General features: G+C 41.1%; 1 protein-coding gene across 1 annotated transcript in view; it reads right to left on the reverse strand.

Moving 5' to 3' along the window:
• Nucleotides 1-19,017, reverse strand: part of hgs (hepatocyte growth factor-regulated tyrosine kinase substrate) — a 50,159-nt gene that overhangs the window by 30,645 nt on the left and 497 nt on the right. Inside the window, exons 2-5 of the mRNA XM_048611089.1 lie at nt 11,408-11,492; nt 7,608-7,683; nt 3,371-3,463; nt 1,248-1,371 (exon numbers count right to left, since the gene is read on the reverse strand). Coding sequence (XP_048467046.1) covers nt 1,248-1,371; nt 3,371-3,463; nt 7,608-7,683; nt 11,408-11,492 — 378 coding nt within the window. The remainder of the gene's footprint in view (nt 1-1,247; nt 1,372-3,370; nt 3,464-7,607; nt 7,684-11,407; nt 11,493-19,017) is intronic.

The raw sequence follows: 19,017 nt of genomic DNA on the forward strand, positions 1-19,017 counted from the left end.
TACGTTCCACTATGGAGGAAACCCGGAAGTGAGGCAATCCATCGCAATGGACCCCAGAGTTTAAAAGCCAGGCGGGAAAACACACCGACGCTTCATTAGAGGCTGCACTGAGGATGTTACCAAGCACGGTAACGAAACGTCAGCGGAACAACAAACCAGCTCGGCGAGCCAACCAACCTCAAATCCCACAACCTGAGCTACAAATCTACTCCAAAACCTTAGAGTAACCTCAAGGATGTTGATGGGAGGTGATTCAATGATGTTAACACTACTGGATGTCAAGGAGCAGGGGTTAGATTGCCTCTTTTTAGAGATGGTCATTGCCTAGCCTTTGTGTGGAATGAATATTACTTGGATATTGTCCAGATCTTATTGTTTTTGAACATGGACTGCTTCATTATCTGAGGCATCGCGAATGGTACCGAACATTGTGCAATTATCAGCAAACATCTCCACTTCTGACCTTCTGATGGAGGGAAGATCATTAGTTGGGCCTAGGACACCACCCTTAGTAATTCCTGCAGAGACGTCCTGAAGCTGAGATGACTGAACTCCAACAACTACAGTCATCTTCCTTTGTGTCAAGGTATGACTCCAAACAGTGGAAAGTTTGCCCCCAATACCCACTGATACCAGTTTTGCTAGAGCTCCTTGATGCCACACTCAGTTGAACGCAGCCTTGGTACCTGACCTCTGGAATTCAGCTCTTTTTTCAATGTGTGAACCAAGGCTGCAATGAGGTAAGGAGCTGAGTAGCCCTGGCAGAATCCAAACTGGATGTCACTGAGCAGGTGCTGCTTCATAGCACTGTTGATGACCCCTTCCATCACGTTATGAAGACTGAGAGTAGACTAATAGGGCAGTAATTGGATGGGTCGGATTTGTCCAGCTGTGCGTGTGCAAGACATAAACTGGGCGATTTTCCACATTGATGGGTAGATGCCAATGTTGTAACTGTACAGGAAGAGCTTGGCTAGGCGGTTGACAACTTCTGGAGCACAAGTCTTCATCACTATTGCTGGAATGTTGTCAGGGCCCATAGCTGTTGCAGTACCCAGTGACACCAACTGTTTCTTGATATCACATGGAGTGAATCGAATTGGCTGAAGACTGGTATTGGTGATGCTGGGGACCACTGGAGAAGTGACAGATCATCCACTCGGCACTTTTGGCCGAAGATTACTGCGAACGCTGGTCAATTGTTGGTCAATGCACAATGCCACAAACTGCTATTGAGATTTTCTTACCTTCAACCTTCATGATTTGATAGGTGTCCTGTACCACTTTGTACTTGGGTTCATTGCGGAAGGCCTGAGCCCAAGCCTGGATCAGCTGCAAGATCTTGGTCCGGACATTCGACTCTACTTGTTTCTGTGAAGCAAGGAACATATGAACTGACTGGAACAGCAACACAACCAGTAAGGCAGAGAACTACAGCCCTGCGAGGCAACCATTCAGAAAAGAAACAACAGACATAATTAATAATTCATCAGGGATAGTCAGTATGGTTTTGTAAAGGGAAGTTCAAGTGTTATTAACTTGAGAAAATAACAGAGGATTGAGGAGGGTATTAACAGGGATATTGTCCTGCTTCAGAGCTGTGTAACAACATCAGTAGATTAGAAAATATCTACATGGATTTTAGAAAGGCATTTGTCAAGGTCCCACAAGGCAGATGGGTCAGAAAAATTCAAAGCTCCGGCTTCTGTGGTTCCATGCTTCATACAACACACTTGGGGGTTGGATAGTGGAAGAAAACAACTAACCAGCTTCAACAGAAAGGTAATTTGGTCAGACGGGCCAATCCACTTGTGAATTGTGGCCTGTGCCACTGCTCAGAGCTACTTGGCTTTATCTATATCAAGAAGCAGCTAACTTGTATACAAAGCTATTCACGAGAGGCGCAGGTAATTTCAGAGACATAAAATTCACATACAGCCCAGAAGTTTGGAATCTCAGATCATTTTGTTATACTGCAAAGTTTGCTCACCTCAATCTCATCCAGTTTGAGCAGTGTCAGCAAATTCAACTTTAAATCAGCTGATCTCTATTAAATGGGTGGAACTTTACAATCAAAAGGTACATTGAATCATCAGGAAGTAGTCATTGCCTAAATACTAACAGGAGACAAAAGTCTCCTTGTCAGATCTCTGGGATAGTTTCCAGGCCAAAAACTCTTCAGAGTAAATTGCAGAAAGGAATTTCATATATTTTAAAATAAGAGACAAGCTCAATGGATTCCAATAGTACATGGAGATTTCCAACATACCATTTCTATTAATTACCAGACCAGGATCAAACACTGTTTAAAAAAAAACTTCTGCCTTTATAGGAGGCAGGATCATTGTGACGTTGTCATCACAGAAATAGAGTCAGACACAGTATAATGATTCAAGAAAGAAATACTGCACCCACTGGAAATCTGAAATAAGAACAGAAAATACTGGAAAGACCCAGCAGCTCAGGAGAACATCTTTGGAAGGAGGAACAGGGCTAACGTTTCAGATTAGTGACCAATCACCAGAACAATGATTGTTACCTCAATGGGAAATGACACGCAAAAGACTTGGAATATGGTGATTAATCCACTCATGTTTAAACCTGAAAGCAATCTGTAAATAGAATTTATAAATAGAAAACAAAAAAATTCAAAGGAGACAGAAAGGGAGGGAGGCAGGTGGTGGTGGTGGTGGTAATGGTGGAGGGAGGGGGGGTATGGTGGAGAGAGGGTGCGGTGGGGGGTGAGGGCAGGAGAAAGAAAGACAGAAAGAGAGCGAGCGAGCGAAAGAGCGTGTGTGAGATTGAGCACGCGAGAACAGATAATTGCACTGAAGGCAGTTAAGTACCAAATGGCTTCACATGAGATTTTTCCACATTATTTAGTTATAATGCGGCTGACGCATTAAAATTATGAGTATTGTATTTTCATCATTTGCTGTGAAGAATGATGTTATTGCTCCTTGTAGCTTTGGTTAGTGCTTCCATTACTCAGCATGTTCTCCCATGTGTCCCAAAGGTTTTTGATATTTGCTAATTACGAGTTCTACTCATCTTGGTTACCTTTTGATAGGAGCCAGTTGCTCCTCTGGGAACACGATCATTCTGAATGGATTCCACAAGGAACAGCGATTTGGAAACTGTTCTTACACAGGATGAGGAGCAGAAACTCTGGCAGAGCTCCCCCTCGTCAACCTGGGAATTTGGTGCTAGCCTGGCCACGTCAACACGGACTAGGAAATGCACCTGTATAGTCCGGCTATAGTGGACAGGGCACTCTCTCGGTTGAGATATTGGGAAGGGAAGCCCCAACATCAAACACACAGCAAACAGAGTCTGTTCCAGAACTGGTGGGAACAATTGCACAAGTTACCTTAAACAACTCTTTGAGCTCCTCCATCGTTTGTTTATTAGCAACCTCATCGTGAACAGTCTGGCCACAGTTCTTCACCACAGATTCCAAAACCTGAAGGAGAAATTAGGTAATAAGCAACCAATGTGAAAATACAGTATTCCAGTGAAACAGATTGACTATTCAGACCTGGTAAAGCCCCAAAACTACCTCACAAAAAGAAATCACCAAAACTAGAAAACTACCTAGCCATAAACTGCCCATAGACAGCACCTACAGATCAAAAACTCACCAAAGACATCTAAATTGTGGAGACAGAAAAAGAGTGTTAGCATTGAGTCTGATATGACTCTTTTTCAAGACAGAACAGTTCTGATGAAGTGTCATATCAGACTTGAAATGTTAACCGTTTCACTCCATAGGTGCAGCCAGACCTGCTGAGTTTCTCCAGCATTCTATCTTTATTTCACCCTTTGCCTCCTCTGTTCTAAGAAAAACTCTAATCTCGCTCATCTTTCCTCCTAGGCGCAGTTATCAAGCCCCAGCAACAATCTTGTAAACCTCCTCCGTATTCTTCGAGCGCAATTACATCCTTCCTGCAATGTGGTGACTATAATGGTACACACAACTCCAGCTGTCGCTTAAGCAGTGTCTTATAAAGTTTTAGCATCACATGCCCGTTTTTGGTATTCAAGACCTCACCCAATGAAGGATAACATCGCAAATGCCTTCTTTACCATTTTATCTAACTGTCCCGCTACCTTCAAGGGCCAGTGCACATGCATGCCAAGGTCTCTCACTTCTTTACTTCTGCTCAATATCCTCCTGTCTATTGTTCGTTCCCTTACTTTGTTTGGCCTCCTCAAATGCATAACTTTGCATTTCTCCAAACTGAAATCCATTTGCCACTTTTCCACCCACTCAACCAAACAACTGACATCTTCCTCATCCTGTGTTATTGTCTTCATTGTCAACTACTCCACCAATTTTTGTATTGGCTGCAAGTTTCCCCAATCCTGCCTTCTGCACTGCATCGTATTTATATATTTAAATTTATCACAAACAGAAACCTGGAATACCACCAGATATCACTTTCTATTTGCAATTCGATTGGTCCGCTGTTATCCATTGTTTCCGGTCACTGAGCTGATCTTGGGACCAACTCTCAACATTCCTCTGTATCCTGTGGGCTTGAATTTTTCTTAACAGCCTTGCACATAGGACCTTGTTAAATATTTGACTAAAATCCAAATAGACAACATCAACCGTATTACCATTGATACTCTTTGTTTTGTTGAGGAAGTAACTGAATTCAGTTAGTAAGATACAACCCTAGCTTCACAAAACTGGACTGACTATTCTGGAATAATCTTGCTGTCTTTCCAGGTTAACAGTGAATTCCATTTCTCAATATTGACCCTAGTAATTTACCTACCTCTGAGGTCAGACTGCCAGCCTATAATGATTTGGCCAATTCCTTTCCCTTGCACCCTTTTTGAATAACAGTATAACGTTCTCAAACTTCCAAATCTCTGGTATCAAATGAGGATCGGAAACGGATTCTCAAAATATTACTATTTCTTCCTTGGCTTCCTTCAACAGCCTACGGCACAATTCAACTGGCTCCGGTGATTTATTTACTTTCAAAGGGGTTAGCTGCTCTAGTACTTCCGTTACGCTTCTACTCATTATTTCACAACCTCCCTCCCTTCCTTTACTTGAAAGTCCGCATCATCCCTCCACTTTGTAAAGACAGATACAAAATACTCAAATACTGTGCTATTCCGTCCCAGGTAAACAACCTAAAGTAAAACAGGAAACACATAACTGCAAAGTTTTTTGGAGGTATTGCAAAGCACTATCTAATGCTTTCTGCCATTGCATCAAGCTACTCGCTGGAGAATATTTTCCTTAAAAACAACACAATTCTTCTCTCCCCATTGGAAGACTAATGCACATTTGTCAAAATGTATTTCAAGTTACATTTTGTCAGCCTCTACTCACAGTGGACACTTACTAACAAAACATGCTCCTTTGGCCATCAGACAGCCAGAAAACCTACTCCAACTCATGGATCTACCAAAAACCTTCGTAACAAAAGTATGAAACTGATATTTTAAAGAAGATCTATTGCCCAGTAGCAAAAGATAATTTTAGCATCTCAAGACATCCCTATTTTTATGCTAAATAAAAACCAAAAGAACTGCGGATGCTGTAAATCAGGAACAAACACAAAGTTGCTGGAAAAGCTCAGGAGGTTTGGCAGCATCTGTGAAGGAGAAAACTGGGTTAACGTTTCGGGTCCAGTTCTGAGGAAGGGTCACCAGACCCGAACCGTTAACTCTGTTTTCTCCTTCACAGATGCTGCCAGACCTGCTGAGCTTTTCCAGCAACTTCGTTTTTGTTCCTATTTTTATGCTATAGCCCTATCTTTCTCAATGTCCACTGTGGACTCTTCATAACTCTGCATGCTTCAAAATGACTATCTGGACATAAAACTCTCAGCACGTGCACTTTATTAAACCTGATAAAATAACTAAACCCTTGGAAAAAATTCAATGCTGACATAACTGTGCATTATATAACATCAACCAGCCTACGTAGAGCCCACAGTGTCAGGAATTAAATCTAGGATAATTCTACTGTTCACATACAGAAGTACTTGCAGTTTATAATAACAGATTACTCTCCAGTTAACAGCTACTATTGATTCTGTGTTCAGCTGTAAGCTACTTCAATAAATTGCACATCTCAGTTCCTGCCTATTGAATGACACCATTTCACTGCACTTGTTTAATCAGCAACATCATTTCTCTCTCAGTTTGCTCCAACAGAGTCTAAGCTGGCTGCTGCAAAGGTGGTAGAAATGGCAGATTTCAATGCAACTGCATTGTTTCAGCACTGTGGGATCACTAGCAACCTTCTCTACCAGGATGTAATAGCAATTCAGTACAACACACATGCACAGTAGGCACTACATTCATTCAGACTCACACCCACTCCCATGTCTCAAATAGTTGAGAAAAACAACTCAACGCTATATAAAAGCAAAGACACTGCAGATGTTGGAGGTCAGAAATCAACTAGTACTGAAGAATCTCAGCAAATCTGGCAGCATCCGTGGAGAGAGAAACAGGGTTAATGTTTCAAGTCCAACATGACTTTTCTTTAGAACCCTGTTACAACCCCAGCTGATGTTATTACTGGCCAGGTCAGATCGCAGACGGAAATCAGGTTTGACAGATGGTAACTTTTGTTTTTGGTTTTAACAAGGCAGTCCCTCACTGAAACAAGCACAATGCTGCAGAATCAGTCCAACAGTAAAACAGAAATTTATTACTCAAAAGAAATGAAGATAAAAGAGAATAAACCATACTATTTTAACATAACAGATGTTTACAGATTGAAATACACTGTAAAATACAATCCCATTAATTCCTAAAGAAACCCTTTACAGTTCTCATACCAGAGAAAATGCCCTTCTTTTTCACATCTATAGGGCTTAACTTCACCGTGGCTTCAATTCTCCATCTTGAAAATCTGATAGATTGTTCCTCAGGTCTTCATACAACTCTGCTTAGACCTTCACAGCTTCAAACAACTCCTTCACAACTGTAAAACTTCTGGTCATGAACTCTCAAACTAAACTGCCTACACTGAAGTAACCTATTTAACAATTCTAAACCGTCTCCTTTCACCAGGGTAATTTAGTACATACCCAACTTCAGGCAAAACTTCCATAAAATCTGTCAAAATGAAGCCCAAACATTTATTTCAACTCAACCTGCAACCCATACGCCCCTCAAAAAATTCCAAAATCTTCCATCTGAAAGCCTAATGCTTGTTTATTTGATCTCTCAGACTCTCACAATGTAAACAAATTCTAATAAGCCTTCATAAACTCTGTCTGCTTTTTAAAAGAAAGAAATGATGGCTACAGAAATGCAAATTAATTAACCCCTTCAGAACTGAACAAAACCCAGATGCCATGAGCCCATATCCAAACTCTAAAATAAATCTTAAAATATAGATAAATCTCATACCTTACATCACAACCCAACCAAAGTAGTTCCTATAAAGAATCATACAGGATTTGAAACATTAACTCGGTCTCTCAACATGCTGCCAGTCCTGCTGAGTTGCTCCCAGTTTTAACAGTTGCTTTTATTAGAACTTAAACCCTTACCCACTCAGAGAAGGAGCAGGTTCTCCAACTTTCCATTTTGCCCCCAAACTCACTGTAATAATAAGCGCTCACCTCTAGAGTGTAAAGAACCACATGGGGATTTTTATCATTCAGCTTCTTCTTGATGGCACCAATTGCGTATTTAGCCCTATGCCAAAAACAAAATCTTTGGTTAAAAGAAAGAATATAATTACTCCTTTGATGAGCCCATGAGTCATATCATCTCAAGTACCTGCAGAAGTAGGGTTAAGGTGAAGATTTGCTTCTATCTGGAATCAGTCCTCAAAAGCGGGTGGGCAGTTGAACTAGCTCCAGTTCATATCTTCACTGTGACCCAGGCTCTGAAAGGCCCAGGAAAATAGTCAGGAAGTGACCCAAATCGTTTGCTTCTTATTCTGTGGGATAGTATATTGTCCAAAAGCTCCAAACTAACAGCATGGTTGGCCATCAACTCGAGAGGAGGGTGGAAAGCATCAATGGATTGTCCAGAAATTCCCTCCTCTGACTTTCCCAACAAGCAACTGCACTAGCTTATCATTTACTACAAAGCAGTGTGAAGCATATTTCTTTAAAATTCAAAACACAGATTAACATTCACTCCAGGAGAACCCTAAATTTTTAATGAAAATTCTTGTTACTTGTGCACATTTTGAATTTCTTCACTCAACCAATAGAAACCATGTGTTGTCTAAGCCCCATGATCTGGAAATCCCTTCCCTTCTCTCTCCTGCAAGATGATCCCTAAAACACATCCCAACATGGCCAAGTGGCAAATTTCACCAATGACGTTCATGTGAAGCATCTTAGGGAATTTGACCATGTTAATAGTGCAGATCACTGTCGTGGATCTCTCCCTCAAACATCTTCCCCTTTAACATTTACACCGAAGTCAAAAGATCAGCCAGATGGAATGCTGCAGCTCCTCTCCCGGCTGGAGGCTGTTTACAGGTCGCTCACTGCTATTAAACATTGTTTTAGCAGCAGGAGTTGGAGCTGTGACAATTGCATGTAGTCAACAACTGACAAACAGTATGCCTCTTTTTTCCCCCATTTCAACTCCAACATTTTCATGTATTTTTTAAATCATTCACAGGATGAGGGCATCACTGACTACGCCAGCATTTATTGCCCATCCCTAATTGCCCAGAGGGCAGTTAGGAGTCAACCACATTGCTGTGGGTCTGGAGTCACATGTAGATCAGACCAGGTAAGGATGGCAGTTTCCTTCCCTAAAGGACATTAGTGAACCAGATGGGTTTTTCCTGACAATTGGCAATGGATTCATGGTCATCATGAGACTCTTAATTCCAGATATTTATTGAATTCAAATTCCACCATCTGCTGTGGCAGGATTCAAACCCAGATCCCCAGAACACTGCCAGAGTCTCTGGATTAGCAGCCCAGCGATAACACCACTAGGTCATTGCCTCCCCCTGCAGAATGCATCACGGTCTTGCTGTTTTTACACATTCTAGATTTGAAAATGGCAGATGGAACAAGGAAAGAGAGCGGTTTTATTTGTAAAAACAAGATTTCTAATTTAAGTAAATTTCGCATTATGCTGGTCAATTCAAAGTCTTAATTCATATACTCAAGATTGATTACATTTAAATCCTGATTGGAGAGGTTTCAAACTAGACTCTTCAGCTGAGACCAGACACCAAAAAGCGCCCTTGGAGGTATGTTTAATGAAACAAAAGTAGATACTCACTAATCAGACAAGCTAAAACACACCAAATCAGGGTTTGACAGGAACAAGGAGCAGACCACTCAGCCCATCAATACATTATGTTGTTAGCAATATCTGTTCTATTTTGTAAATATCCATACTTCACTGCTCTCTACATATTAAAATTCTTACTTCTAGATTTATTATCTACATCCTTTTTAAATGCCTCAACTGATTGTGAATCTATATCTGGAAGCAGTGCTTGTTTTCACAGTTCTTCACCGAGAAACATCTATCACAGATTAAGTTTATGTTTACAAGACTGAAACTGACTATGTCTATTGTTCTGAATCTATACTATAAACATCTAACTTCAAATTTACATGATTACTCATTATAGCAACATCACTTAACTCCAGATGTGTGCAGCGAACTCCCTCCGGGACCACAGGCAGCCAAAACTGAAAACAATACTCCCAACTATGATCAGACTAGCATTTCTTCACTTTAATATTCATGTAACAACACTGAGGACGTGCACTCCAGAATTAGCCAAGCTGTTTGACTGCAGCACTAGAACAAAGTGGAAATTGCCCAGGTATGCCCTGTCGACAAAAATAAAGAAGGAAAACCCAATCCATCCCATCAGTCTACTCTCAATCATCAGCATAGTAATGGAAGGTGGCACTAACAGAACCATTAAGTGGTTCTTACTCAGCAACCGCTCTCTGATGCTCACTTTGGGCTCCTCAATGGTTGCTCTGCTCTTAACTTCTTTACGGCCTTGATCTAAATACAAATAAAAGAGGTGAAGCCCATAAACAAGGGGAGAGTAACTGGTCCTGGTTTAAAGGATTTGATTGAGTAGGACATCAAGGAACAAGAGCAAAACTTTATTCAATGAGAATCAGGGGAAAAAAAAACTCCAGGAATTCCTCAGGGTGGTGCCCGGAGTCCAACCATCTTCAGCTGCTTCATCAATGACCTAAGGTCAGGATTGGGGATGCTGCTGACTGCACAACGCTCAGCACCGTTCATGACTCCTCAGATACTGTTGCAGTCCAAGTTCAAATGCAGCGCTACGTGGACAAAGCCCGGGCTTGGACTGACGAGTAATAAGTAACACTCATATCAAGTAAGTGCCATGCAACGACCATCTCAATGAAGAGAGAATCCAAAAAAGAAAAAGAAGCTTGTATTTGTATATAACTTCATAACAACTCGTATCTTCCAAAACATTTCATGTAAAATAAACAAGCTGTCGCTTCTTAAGTAGTCAAAGTGTCAGTTGTTATGTGCCAGAATCCAAATAAATGACCAGCAAGGCTGCTTTTATCCCCCTACACTACCTGATCATCCTAACCAGCTTCCTATTCACTTGGTTTCTTGTCTACGCCACGAAGACAGTCCACATATTGCTGTAACTGATAATGTCCTCTATGAATCCTAATCAGGAACCTTCTCAAAATACTTTGATCCTGCTACAGTTGTCACCTCAGGCTAACAATTCCACACAACTGTGCCAATTTCCAATTTAGCTCCTGTATACAGATCCAGCAATCGAGCAGGAATCACCTTGCCCTCACCACTGTAGTTACCTACCTTCCCTTGTTCCAATACGCGATAACCTTTGTCACCTTCCAACTCTTAGTTGTTGTGACAGTCAACAGCAGGACCAATATTTGAAAGGGCAGCTAGACACAGGATAGAGATGGACAACTGAAGCAGTATTAGCAATGGGCTTCTGGCCCACGGGTTACTGTCTTGGGGCAAGGGGTCTTCTTCAGTGGATTGAGAATCACCAACCAGGCGGGCTACAGACCGTCAGCACTTTCAAGGCTGAGATTGATGGCCTGGGAGAATCAAGGGTCTATGGGACAGAACAAGAACAGCTGATCAGGTAGAAAATAAGCCACAATCTTTCTGAATTGCAAAGCAGGCTCAGGGGCCGAATATGCTAGTCCTGCTCCCATTTCTTGTTCTTCTGTTGATGTGCAAATGCTAAAGTGGATTTAAAGATACCTTCTCCCAGGTAGGCGAGTGCCTCAAATAACAGGGCCTTCAAGAATTGATAAGCGCATGAGCAAAGAATCATCTTCAGGCTACGCTACAACCACACAAGGACACTCTACTCACTGTCTCAGCAAAAACATCAACAGAGATGAAAAGCATTCACCACACCTCTTTTCCTGAAGACACTTACTGGGCATCTCCCTGTCGAATCAGGTCACAGATCTGCAAGATGGATTCCCAATCAGTTTCAAGTAGTAACTGGCTGGTTGCTTTGTCTGTTTAGGGAGAGAAAGAAGCAAATTAAACACAGAAGAATAAACAAATATTCTTAGCACGCTGCTTGCAACGTTACACAACAGACCTCCAAATGACCAGCTCTCGCATCACTGTTAACAGCACAAGGAGGAGGAACAGGAGTAGGCTGATCAGCTCCTCGAGCCTCTCTGCCCTTCATTAGAATCATGGTTAATCCGACATTCCTCATGTTCACTTTCCTGCCCTTTCCCAAAACCCTTGATTCCCTGCCTGATCAAGAATCTATCTCAGCCTTAAATATAGACAAGGATTCTGCCCACACAGCTCTCTGCGATATAGAGTTCCAAAGGCTCTCAACTCTCAGAAGTAATTCCTCCTCATCTCAGTCTTAGGTTTCCCCCGCTTTATTCTGAGACTATGTTCTCTGGTCCTCGACTTCCATATGAGGGGAAACATCCTCTCAGCATTTACCCTATCAAGCCCCTTAAGAATCCAATATGTTTCAATAAGATCACCTCTCATTTTTCTAAATTCCAGGGAGTAGAGTCCCAAACTATGTAAACTTTGCTCATAAGAAGATCCTTCCATACTGGGATCATGCTAGTGAACTTTCTCTGAACTGCCTCCAAATGAAATGATATCTTTTCTTAAGTAATAGGACCACACTGTTCACAGTACGCCAGACATGGTCTCACCTGCACTTTGTACAGTTGCAGTAAGACTTGGAGAAGGCAATGACCTAGTGGTATTGTCGCTGGACTGGACCCAGGTAACATTCTGGGGACCCGGGTTCAAATCCCGCCATCGCAGATGGTGGAGTTTGAACTCAATAAGTATCGGGGATTAGGAATCTAATGGTGACTATGAATCCATTGTCGATTGTCAGAAAAACCCATCTGATTGACTAATGTCCTTTAAGGAAGGAAACTGCCATCCTTACATGGTCCGGCCTACATGTGGCTCCAGACCCACAGCAATGTGGTTGACTCTTAACTGCCCTCTGGGCAATTAGGGATGGGCATTAAATGCTGCCTAGCCAGTGACGTCTTCATCCCGAGAATGAATAAAGTAAAGACTTCCCTACTCAACCCCCTAGAAATAAAGGCCACACTCCACGAGCCTTCCTGATTACCTGCTGCGCCTGTGTGCTAGTTTTCTGTGTTTCATGCACAAGTACTCCCAAGTCTCTTTGTGTTGCAGCTTTCTGCAGTTCTTCTCCTTTCAAATAATATTCCATTCTTCTGTTTTCCCTTCCAAAATGAACAGCTTTGCGTGTTCCCAACTTATATACCATCTGCCAACTTTTTGCCTACTTACTTAACCTATCAAATATCTCTCTGTAAATGTATGCATCTCTCTCACAACCTGCCTTTCCACCAATTTTTGGTGTCATTATCTGCAAATTTGGTTAGAGTACATTCGCTTCTGTCCTCATGAATATATATATCGTTCACAGTTGTGGTCCTGACACTGATCCCCATGGAGCCCTAAAGGTCACCAACCTGATAAAGAATACGTTAATCTCACTCACTGTTACCTGCCTATGACTTAAATTCTCTATCTGTGCCAATATACTACCTCCAGCACCATGGGCTCTTGTCACTTTTCTGAGGTATGTTGTTGAACGCCTTCTGGAAACCCAAATACAATACATCTACTGGTTCCCCTCTATCAAATAGATGACATCAGGTAGACATCTAGCATGCTGTGGCAGCAAGAATCAATGTGACGTCGTTTTCAGAAACAAGGGTCTGTTACTATTCTGAAGTAAGGGAGGCAAAGTCTTCATGTACCTTTATTGCTGCGCATCAACTCCCTGCTTCTGTTCACCCAATTACATTTACCATAGAACAGGATGAAAAACACTAATAAAATGCTCCTTTTTTTTGAAGAAAAAGGTCATTTACAGGATACGGGTGCTGCTGACTAGGCATTTTACGCTAATCACCAATTGTCCAGAAAGTAGGCATTAAGAATCAATCACACTTGGACCGTAGGGTATGTTTCCATGCTGTATGACCCTATAGCTGTGAATATAGTGTTGCATACAGATCAGACCAAGCACAGGATGAAAATTTCCTTCCCTAAACGACATGGGTTTTCATAACAATCGACAACGATTGCCATTGGACTAGTTTTATCTTTACTGAATTCAAATTTCACCATCCACCTTGGTGGAATTCAAACCCATACTTCCAGAACATTAGCCTGGGGTTCTGCATTACAGTCCAGCGAAGTTATCAGTACGTCAAGGCCTCACCATTAATGTCTCCCTGATAAAGCAAAATATCATACATCCTACTTTCAAAATTAGAGCTGAGCAAGCAAAAAGAGAGGAAATAAACCTTTAAATCAAAATCTAATGCAATTCACATTGATAAATATAGATTCATAATTCTTTATTTACTTGCATTAAAAGATTAAAACTAGGACTCTTTAAAGTGTATAAGAAAAATTAATATAGTTTGGTAATTGAGTTGAGCCCCTTGCACTCCATCTTGCTTGTGAAGTGGAGACAACATTACTTCAACTTGCTGGTTAATGTTCCTCACAGAAGCCTGGTCACGTTGAACTATTAACTTGTTACCAATCTCAGCCACAAGTTAGCCAGAGAGTGAGTGGCAGCCTCTGACTAAAAGGAGAATCAACAGCAGATTAACTTTTCCCCTGACTGGAAACACAGCAGAGTTTCATTAAAAAAAAACTCTCAAAAAACAAGGGCTCATGTGGGGCAGACACAAGGAACAGAGGCTTCTGACACAAACCCTCAATTTGAAAGAATGAAAAGAATATTAACAATGAGAGGTATACAAAAGCAGAGGTTCTAAATGCATTGCATAAATCCATAGGAACAGGAGATCATTCAGCCTCCCTACTTTGCTCCACTTTCCAACAAGATTGGGCTGGTCTCCAACTTGTCCTGAATGCTTTTCCTTTACAGGGAATGTCAAAATAGAGTCAAAGCCAGTCACCAGGACAACACATCTACTGTATGAATCAGATAAATGGTCAGGGCAGTGAAACAGATTAAAGAATGTCCATGCCCAGGGATTCTAGTTAAACATGGCCTCTGGTCAAAGGCAGTTTCATTGATATGAATTTGCTTTATTATTGATACAAACATGCAATAATTGGTGTAAACATTATAAAGGTCCTATTTCATCATGCAGTTTACTACACCCGGTTTTCACCAGAGTCCAGAACAAAGCTAACAGAATGGTTCACAATTATATCATTGTCAAAATCCTGCAACTCATTCCCAAACAGCACCATGGGTGCACGTACACATAGCAGCAGCTAATTACTGCTTCTCCAGAGCAATTAGGGATGTGATCGCCAATGCTGGCCCACGCAGCAATATCCATGTTCCATTAACGATTTATGAAAAGGCTATTCAGGCCTTTACTCCTGTTCCTCAGTTCAACAAGATCACAGCTGATGAGCATTTTAAATCCAGCCATCAATTTCTCACGGTATTGTAAGGTTTGTCTAGGAAAAGCTATCAATCTGAGATTTAAAGTTATTTATTTCACTTTCTGTGGGGATGGAAATAACAGTTCTTTACTCCCTCCACAAATATGCCCTTCCTAACTTCTCTCCTGAATGGCCTCATTCTAATTTCAAGGTTATCTCATGCTTGTATTGGAGGAAGGCAGCGGCATAGCAGTAAAACTGTCTGGAACAGCAGCTGATGGGTTTTAAATTCAGTTATTAAAACCTGGAATTGAAAGCTAGTCTCAGTAAAGGTGGCCACAAAACTGACAACTGTCGCAAAAAGAAAACACATCTCATTCACTAATATCCTTTAAGGAAATATGAGCATGGATTTGAAGCCGTAGTAAGCTATTTGGCCCCGATCCTGTTCCGCCTTTTGATAAGACCATTACTGATCTGATCGTGGCTTCAACTTCACGTTTCCACCTAACTCAAATAACCTTTTACTCAGTTATCAGTCATAAATCAATCTTGCCTCAAAGCTCTTCAATGATCCCACCTCCATTGCTCTCTGGAGACAGAGAATGCCAAATACTCACGATCCTTTGAAAATATTTTTCCTCACCTTTGTCTTATTTGGAAACCCGTTATTTTAAACAGTTTGTTTCCGAGTCCTATTCTCACTAACAAGAGGAAACATCCTCCCAGCCTGACAGATCTCCCCAGGTCCTTACATGTTTCAATGAGAACAAGAACAATGCAGCATAAGAACGGACCCTTTGGCCCACCAAGCCTGTGCCGATTCCTAGTCCTTGTTTAGACCTGCTACTTATTGCCCATGCGTGGTTTCTATCTCTGTTTGTCTCCCGTTCATGTGTCTATCAAGGTAGGCCTTAAATGTTGCTGATGTATTGCTTCCTCCACCTCCACTGGCAGTGTGTTCAAGACACCTGTCACCCTCCGTGTGAACGATTTTTCCCACATGTCTACCCATAAACATTTGCCCTCACCTTGAACCTGTGCCCTCCTTTAGTTGGCCTTTACACCCTGGGAAAAGAGCATTTAACTATCCACCCTATCTGTGCCTCTCATAATTTTGCAGACCTCTTTCAGGTCACCCCTCAGCCTCCGTCTTTCCAGTGAAAACAATCCGAGTTTATCCGACCTCTCCTCATACCTAAAGCCCTCCGGACTAGGCAACGTCCTGGTAAACCTTCTCTGCACCCTCTCCAAAACATCCACGTCCCTCTGGTCATTTGGCAACAAGAACTGCACGCAATATTCCAATTGTGGCCTAACTGAAGTTTTATAAACCTGTAACATAACTTGCCGACTTTTATATTTGATGCCCTGGCCGACGAAGGAAAGCACGTTGTATCCTTTCTTGATCACCTTATCCACCTGTGTTGCCACTTTCAGGGATCTGTGGTCCTGTACGCCCAGATCCCTCCGTATGTCAATGCTCCTAAATGTTCTACCATTATTGTAGAATTTGCATCTGAATTTGACCTTCCAAAATGCATCATCTCACGTTTGTCTGTATTAAACTCCATCTGCCATTTCTTTTCCCAAATCTGCAATCTATCTACATCCCATGATCTAAGATCACCCATCATTCTTTTAAACTCCAATAGCAAGAGACCAGCCTGTCTAACCTTTCTTCATAAGTCAATCCCCATCCCAAATGAACCTTCTCTGAACTGCTTCAATGCATTTACATCGTTTCTGAAAGCAGGAGACCAAAACTGTACATAACTCTCCAGAGGAGGCCTCACCAACAGTCTGTACAAATGACAATAAGACCTAAATCTAAAATGCAGCAAAACATGCCTATTTATATATTCTATTCCCAGCTAATTAAAAAATGCAATCCATTTGCCTTCCTAAACATTAGTTGTATCTAAAAATTAACTTGTGTATGTTTCAAGAATGCTCAATCTCTACTCAATTCTACGATCTCTCTCCATTTAAATAATACACTGATTTTCTATACTTTTTGCCAAGTTCACATTTCCCCTATATTATACTATATTTCCCATATTTTTGTCCACTCAGTTAATCTATCTCAATCCCTTTGCAGACTTGTGTCCTTTTCATAACATAAAAAGATAGAAAAGCAAGTTAACAGCAAATTTAGCAAACATATCCAGTCCCTAGTCTTAGATATAAATGATAAAAAGTTGAAGTTTAACACTGATCCTTGTAGCACAGCACTCTTGCTAAACTGAAAATAACCCATTTATTACCAATTAGCAAACCAATCTTCTGTCCATGGTGAAACGTTACACCCTACAACATGAGTTCTTAGATAGCATATTAACCTATGATGAGGCACCTTGTCAAATGCCTTTTGGAAACTTACATAACAACACACCTATTAGTATCCTTTTATCCAGTTGTTTGTCACTGAACTCCAAAATCTTAGTAAAACATTACTTTCCTTTCACAAAAGGACATGTCAACTCTGCCTGATTGCATTGGTTTTTCTAATTGGCCTGCTAAACCCCCTTAGTAATAAATTCCAGCATTTTCGCCATGGCAGATGCTAGGCTAACTGACCTGTACTTTACTGCTTTGATCGAGCAGCCATATTTACTCTGCTCCCATAGGAAGGGATTTTTCCAGAATCCAGGGAATTTTGACAAATTAAACCAAATACATCTATCTTAGCAACCACTTGTTTTAAGCTCCAGAATTGAGTTTGTCAGGACCTGGGGGCTTGTCAGCTTTTAGTTCTAATAATTTTATCAGTAGCATTTCCTCGGTAATTATAATTGTTTTGTGTGCCTCTATTCCTTTTCATTTCTAATTCACAATTCTTACTGCAATGCTCTGCAAAATTTCTGTTTGTTTCATCTGTCATTTCTTTATTTTCCATGATAGTTTTCCAGACTCACTGGAGAATCTGTCCTCCTTACCTAGTCTGACATACAGGTGACACCAATAACTGTCCTTTGTGAAATGGCCATTTAGTTTAATTGGGGACAGACAAGTGACACTGGTATCCAAATCTCATGAAAGAATTCCATTTTTAAAAAAAACTCCTTCACAAGCAAAAGTTTCTAACAAATTCTTTCAATATCCTAAAATCCTCAATTAAATCACCCATTAACTCCATACACTTCAAGAAATAGAAGCTAATTTTCTGCAAAGACTGCCCATAATCTATCAAGTGGCACATGTACAGACTGAACGGTCTTGTTGCACTGGGCCCTAATAATTCTTGAAATGACGGCTCATACCAGAACTTGCTAACAAAAATGACACATGGTCTTTTTTGTTTAATGAGTTGGAAACCATCTCTCATGCAGATTAACACAGCCATCAGACATATTTTAATCCATCTGTCAACAGAGATCAGTTTGTATGCTCCATTCAGGGCTCTTGTGACACTAGTAGCATTCTTCCCTCTGACCATTTTCAAGTCACACCTGCTCCAGAGGTGAAGCATAACATATCTGAACAGATTAATTAAAATATCTGTTATGTTCAACATATATACTACTTTAAAACATCAAATGAAACAAAAAGTATTCTATTCAGTCCATCATGTCAGTTCAGCTAAAGAGATGCCCAGCCTAATTTTATTTCCCAGCTTAGTCTGTAAACCTGTAATCTATGATGTTTCAGGCACATGTCAAAGACATTTTTAAAATGATGCTACGAGGATTTGTGCCTCTACGAACTTTTCAAGCAGAGTTCCATATCCCCAACATCCTTTCGTTAAAAACATAATTAACTGCCCATAACCGGACAGCAGTTCCCAAGTTACAGCGATGTCCCCGATAGTCATTTGCTGTCTTCTTCAAACCAAATTTTCCTCCCTTTTTATCAACGAGATCAATAAAAAGTCTTCAGATTTCCACGTAAACATCTACATTCAGGATGTCAACATGTCAAACCAGAGAGGCTGTCAAACCAGAGAGGCTGCCAAACCGATTCTCATTTTAGCTTCTTTCATTAGAGGTCAGAGCAAATCTGAGAGATTCCAATACCAGGCCGTCTAAGATTCCAAATCCCCTCCCCATGACTTCACATCAATGACCCACATCATGGTAAAATGTACCCAGTTCCTCAGGGGGAATGGGTTGGCCCCCCCGTTTCAGGCCC

This window comes from Rhincodon typus, chromosome 23, assembly GCF_021869965.1.
Source record: "Rhincodon typus isolate 14 chromosome 23, sRhiTyp1.1, whole genome shotgun sequence".
In the NCBI taxonomy this organism is placed as follows: domain Eukaryota; kingdom Metazoa; phylum Chordata; class Chondrichthyes; order Orectolobiformes; family Rhincodontidae; genus Rhincodon; species Rhincodon typus.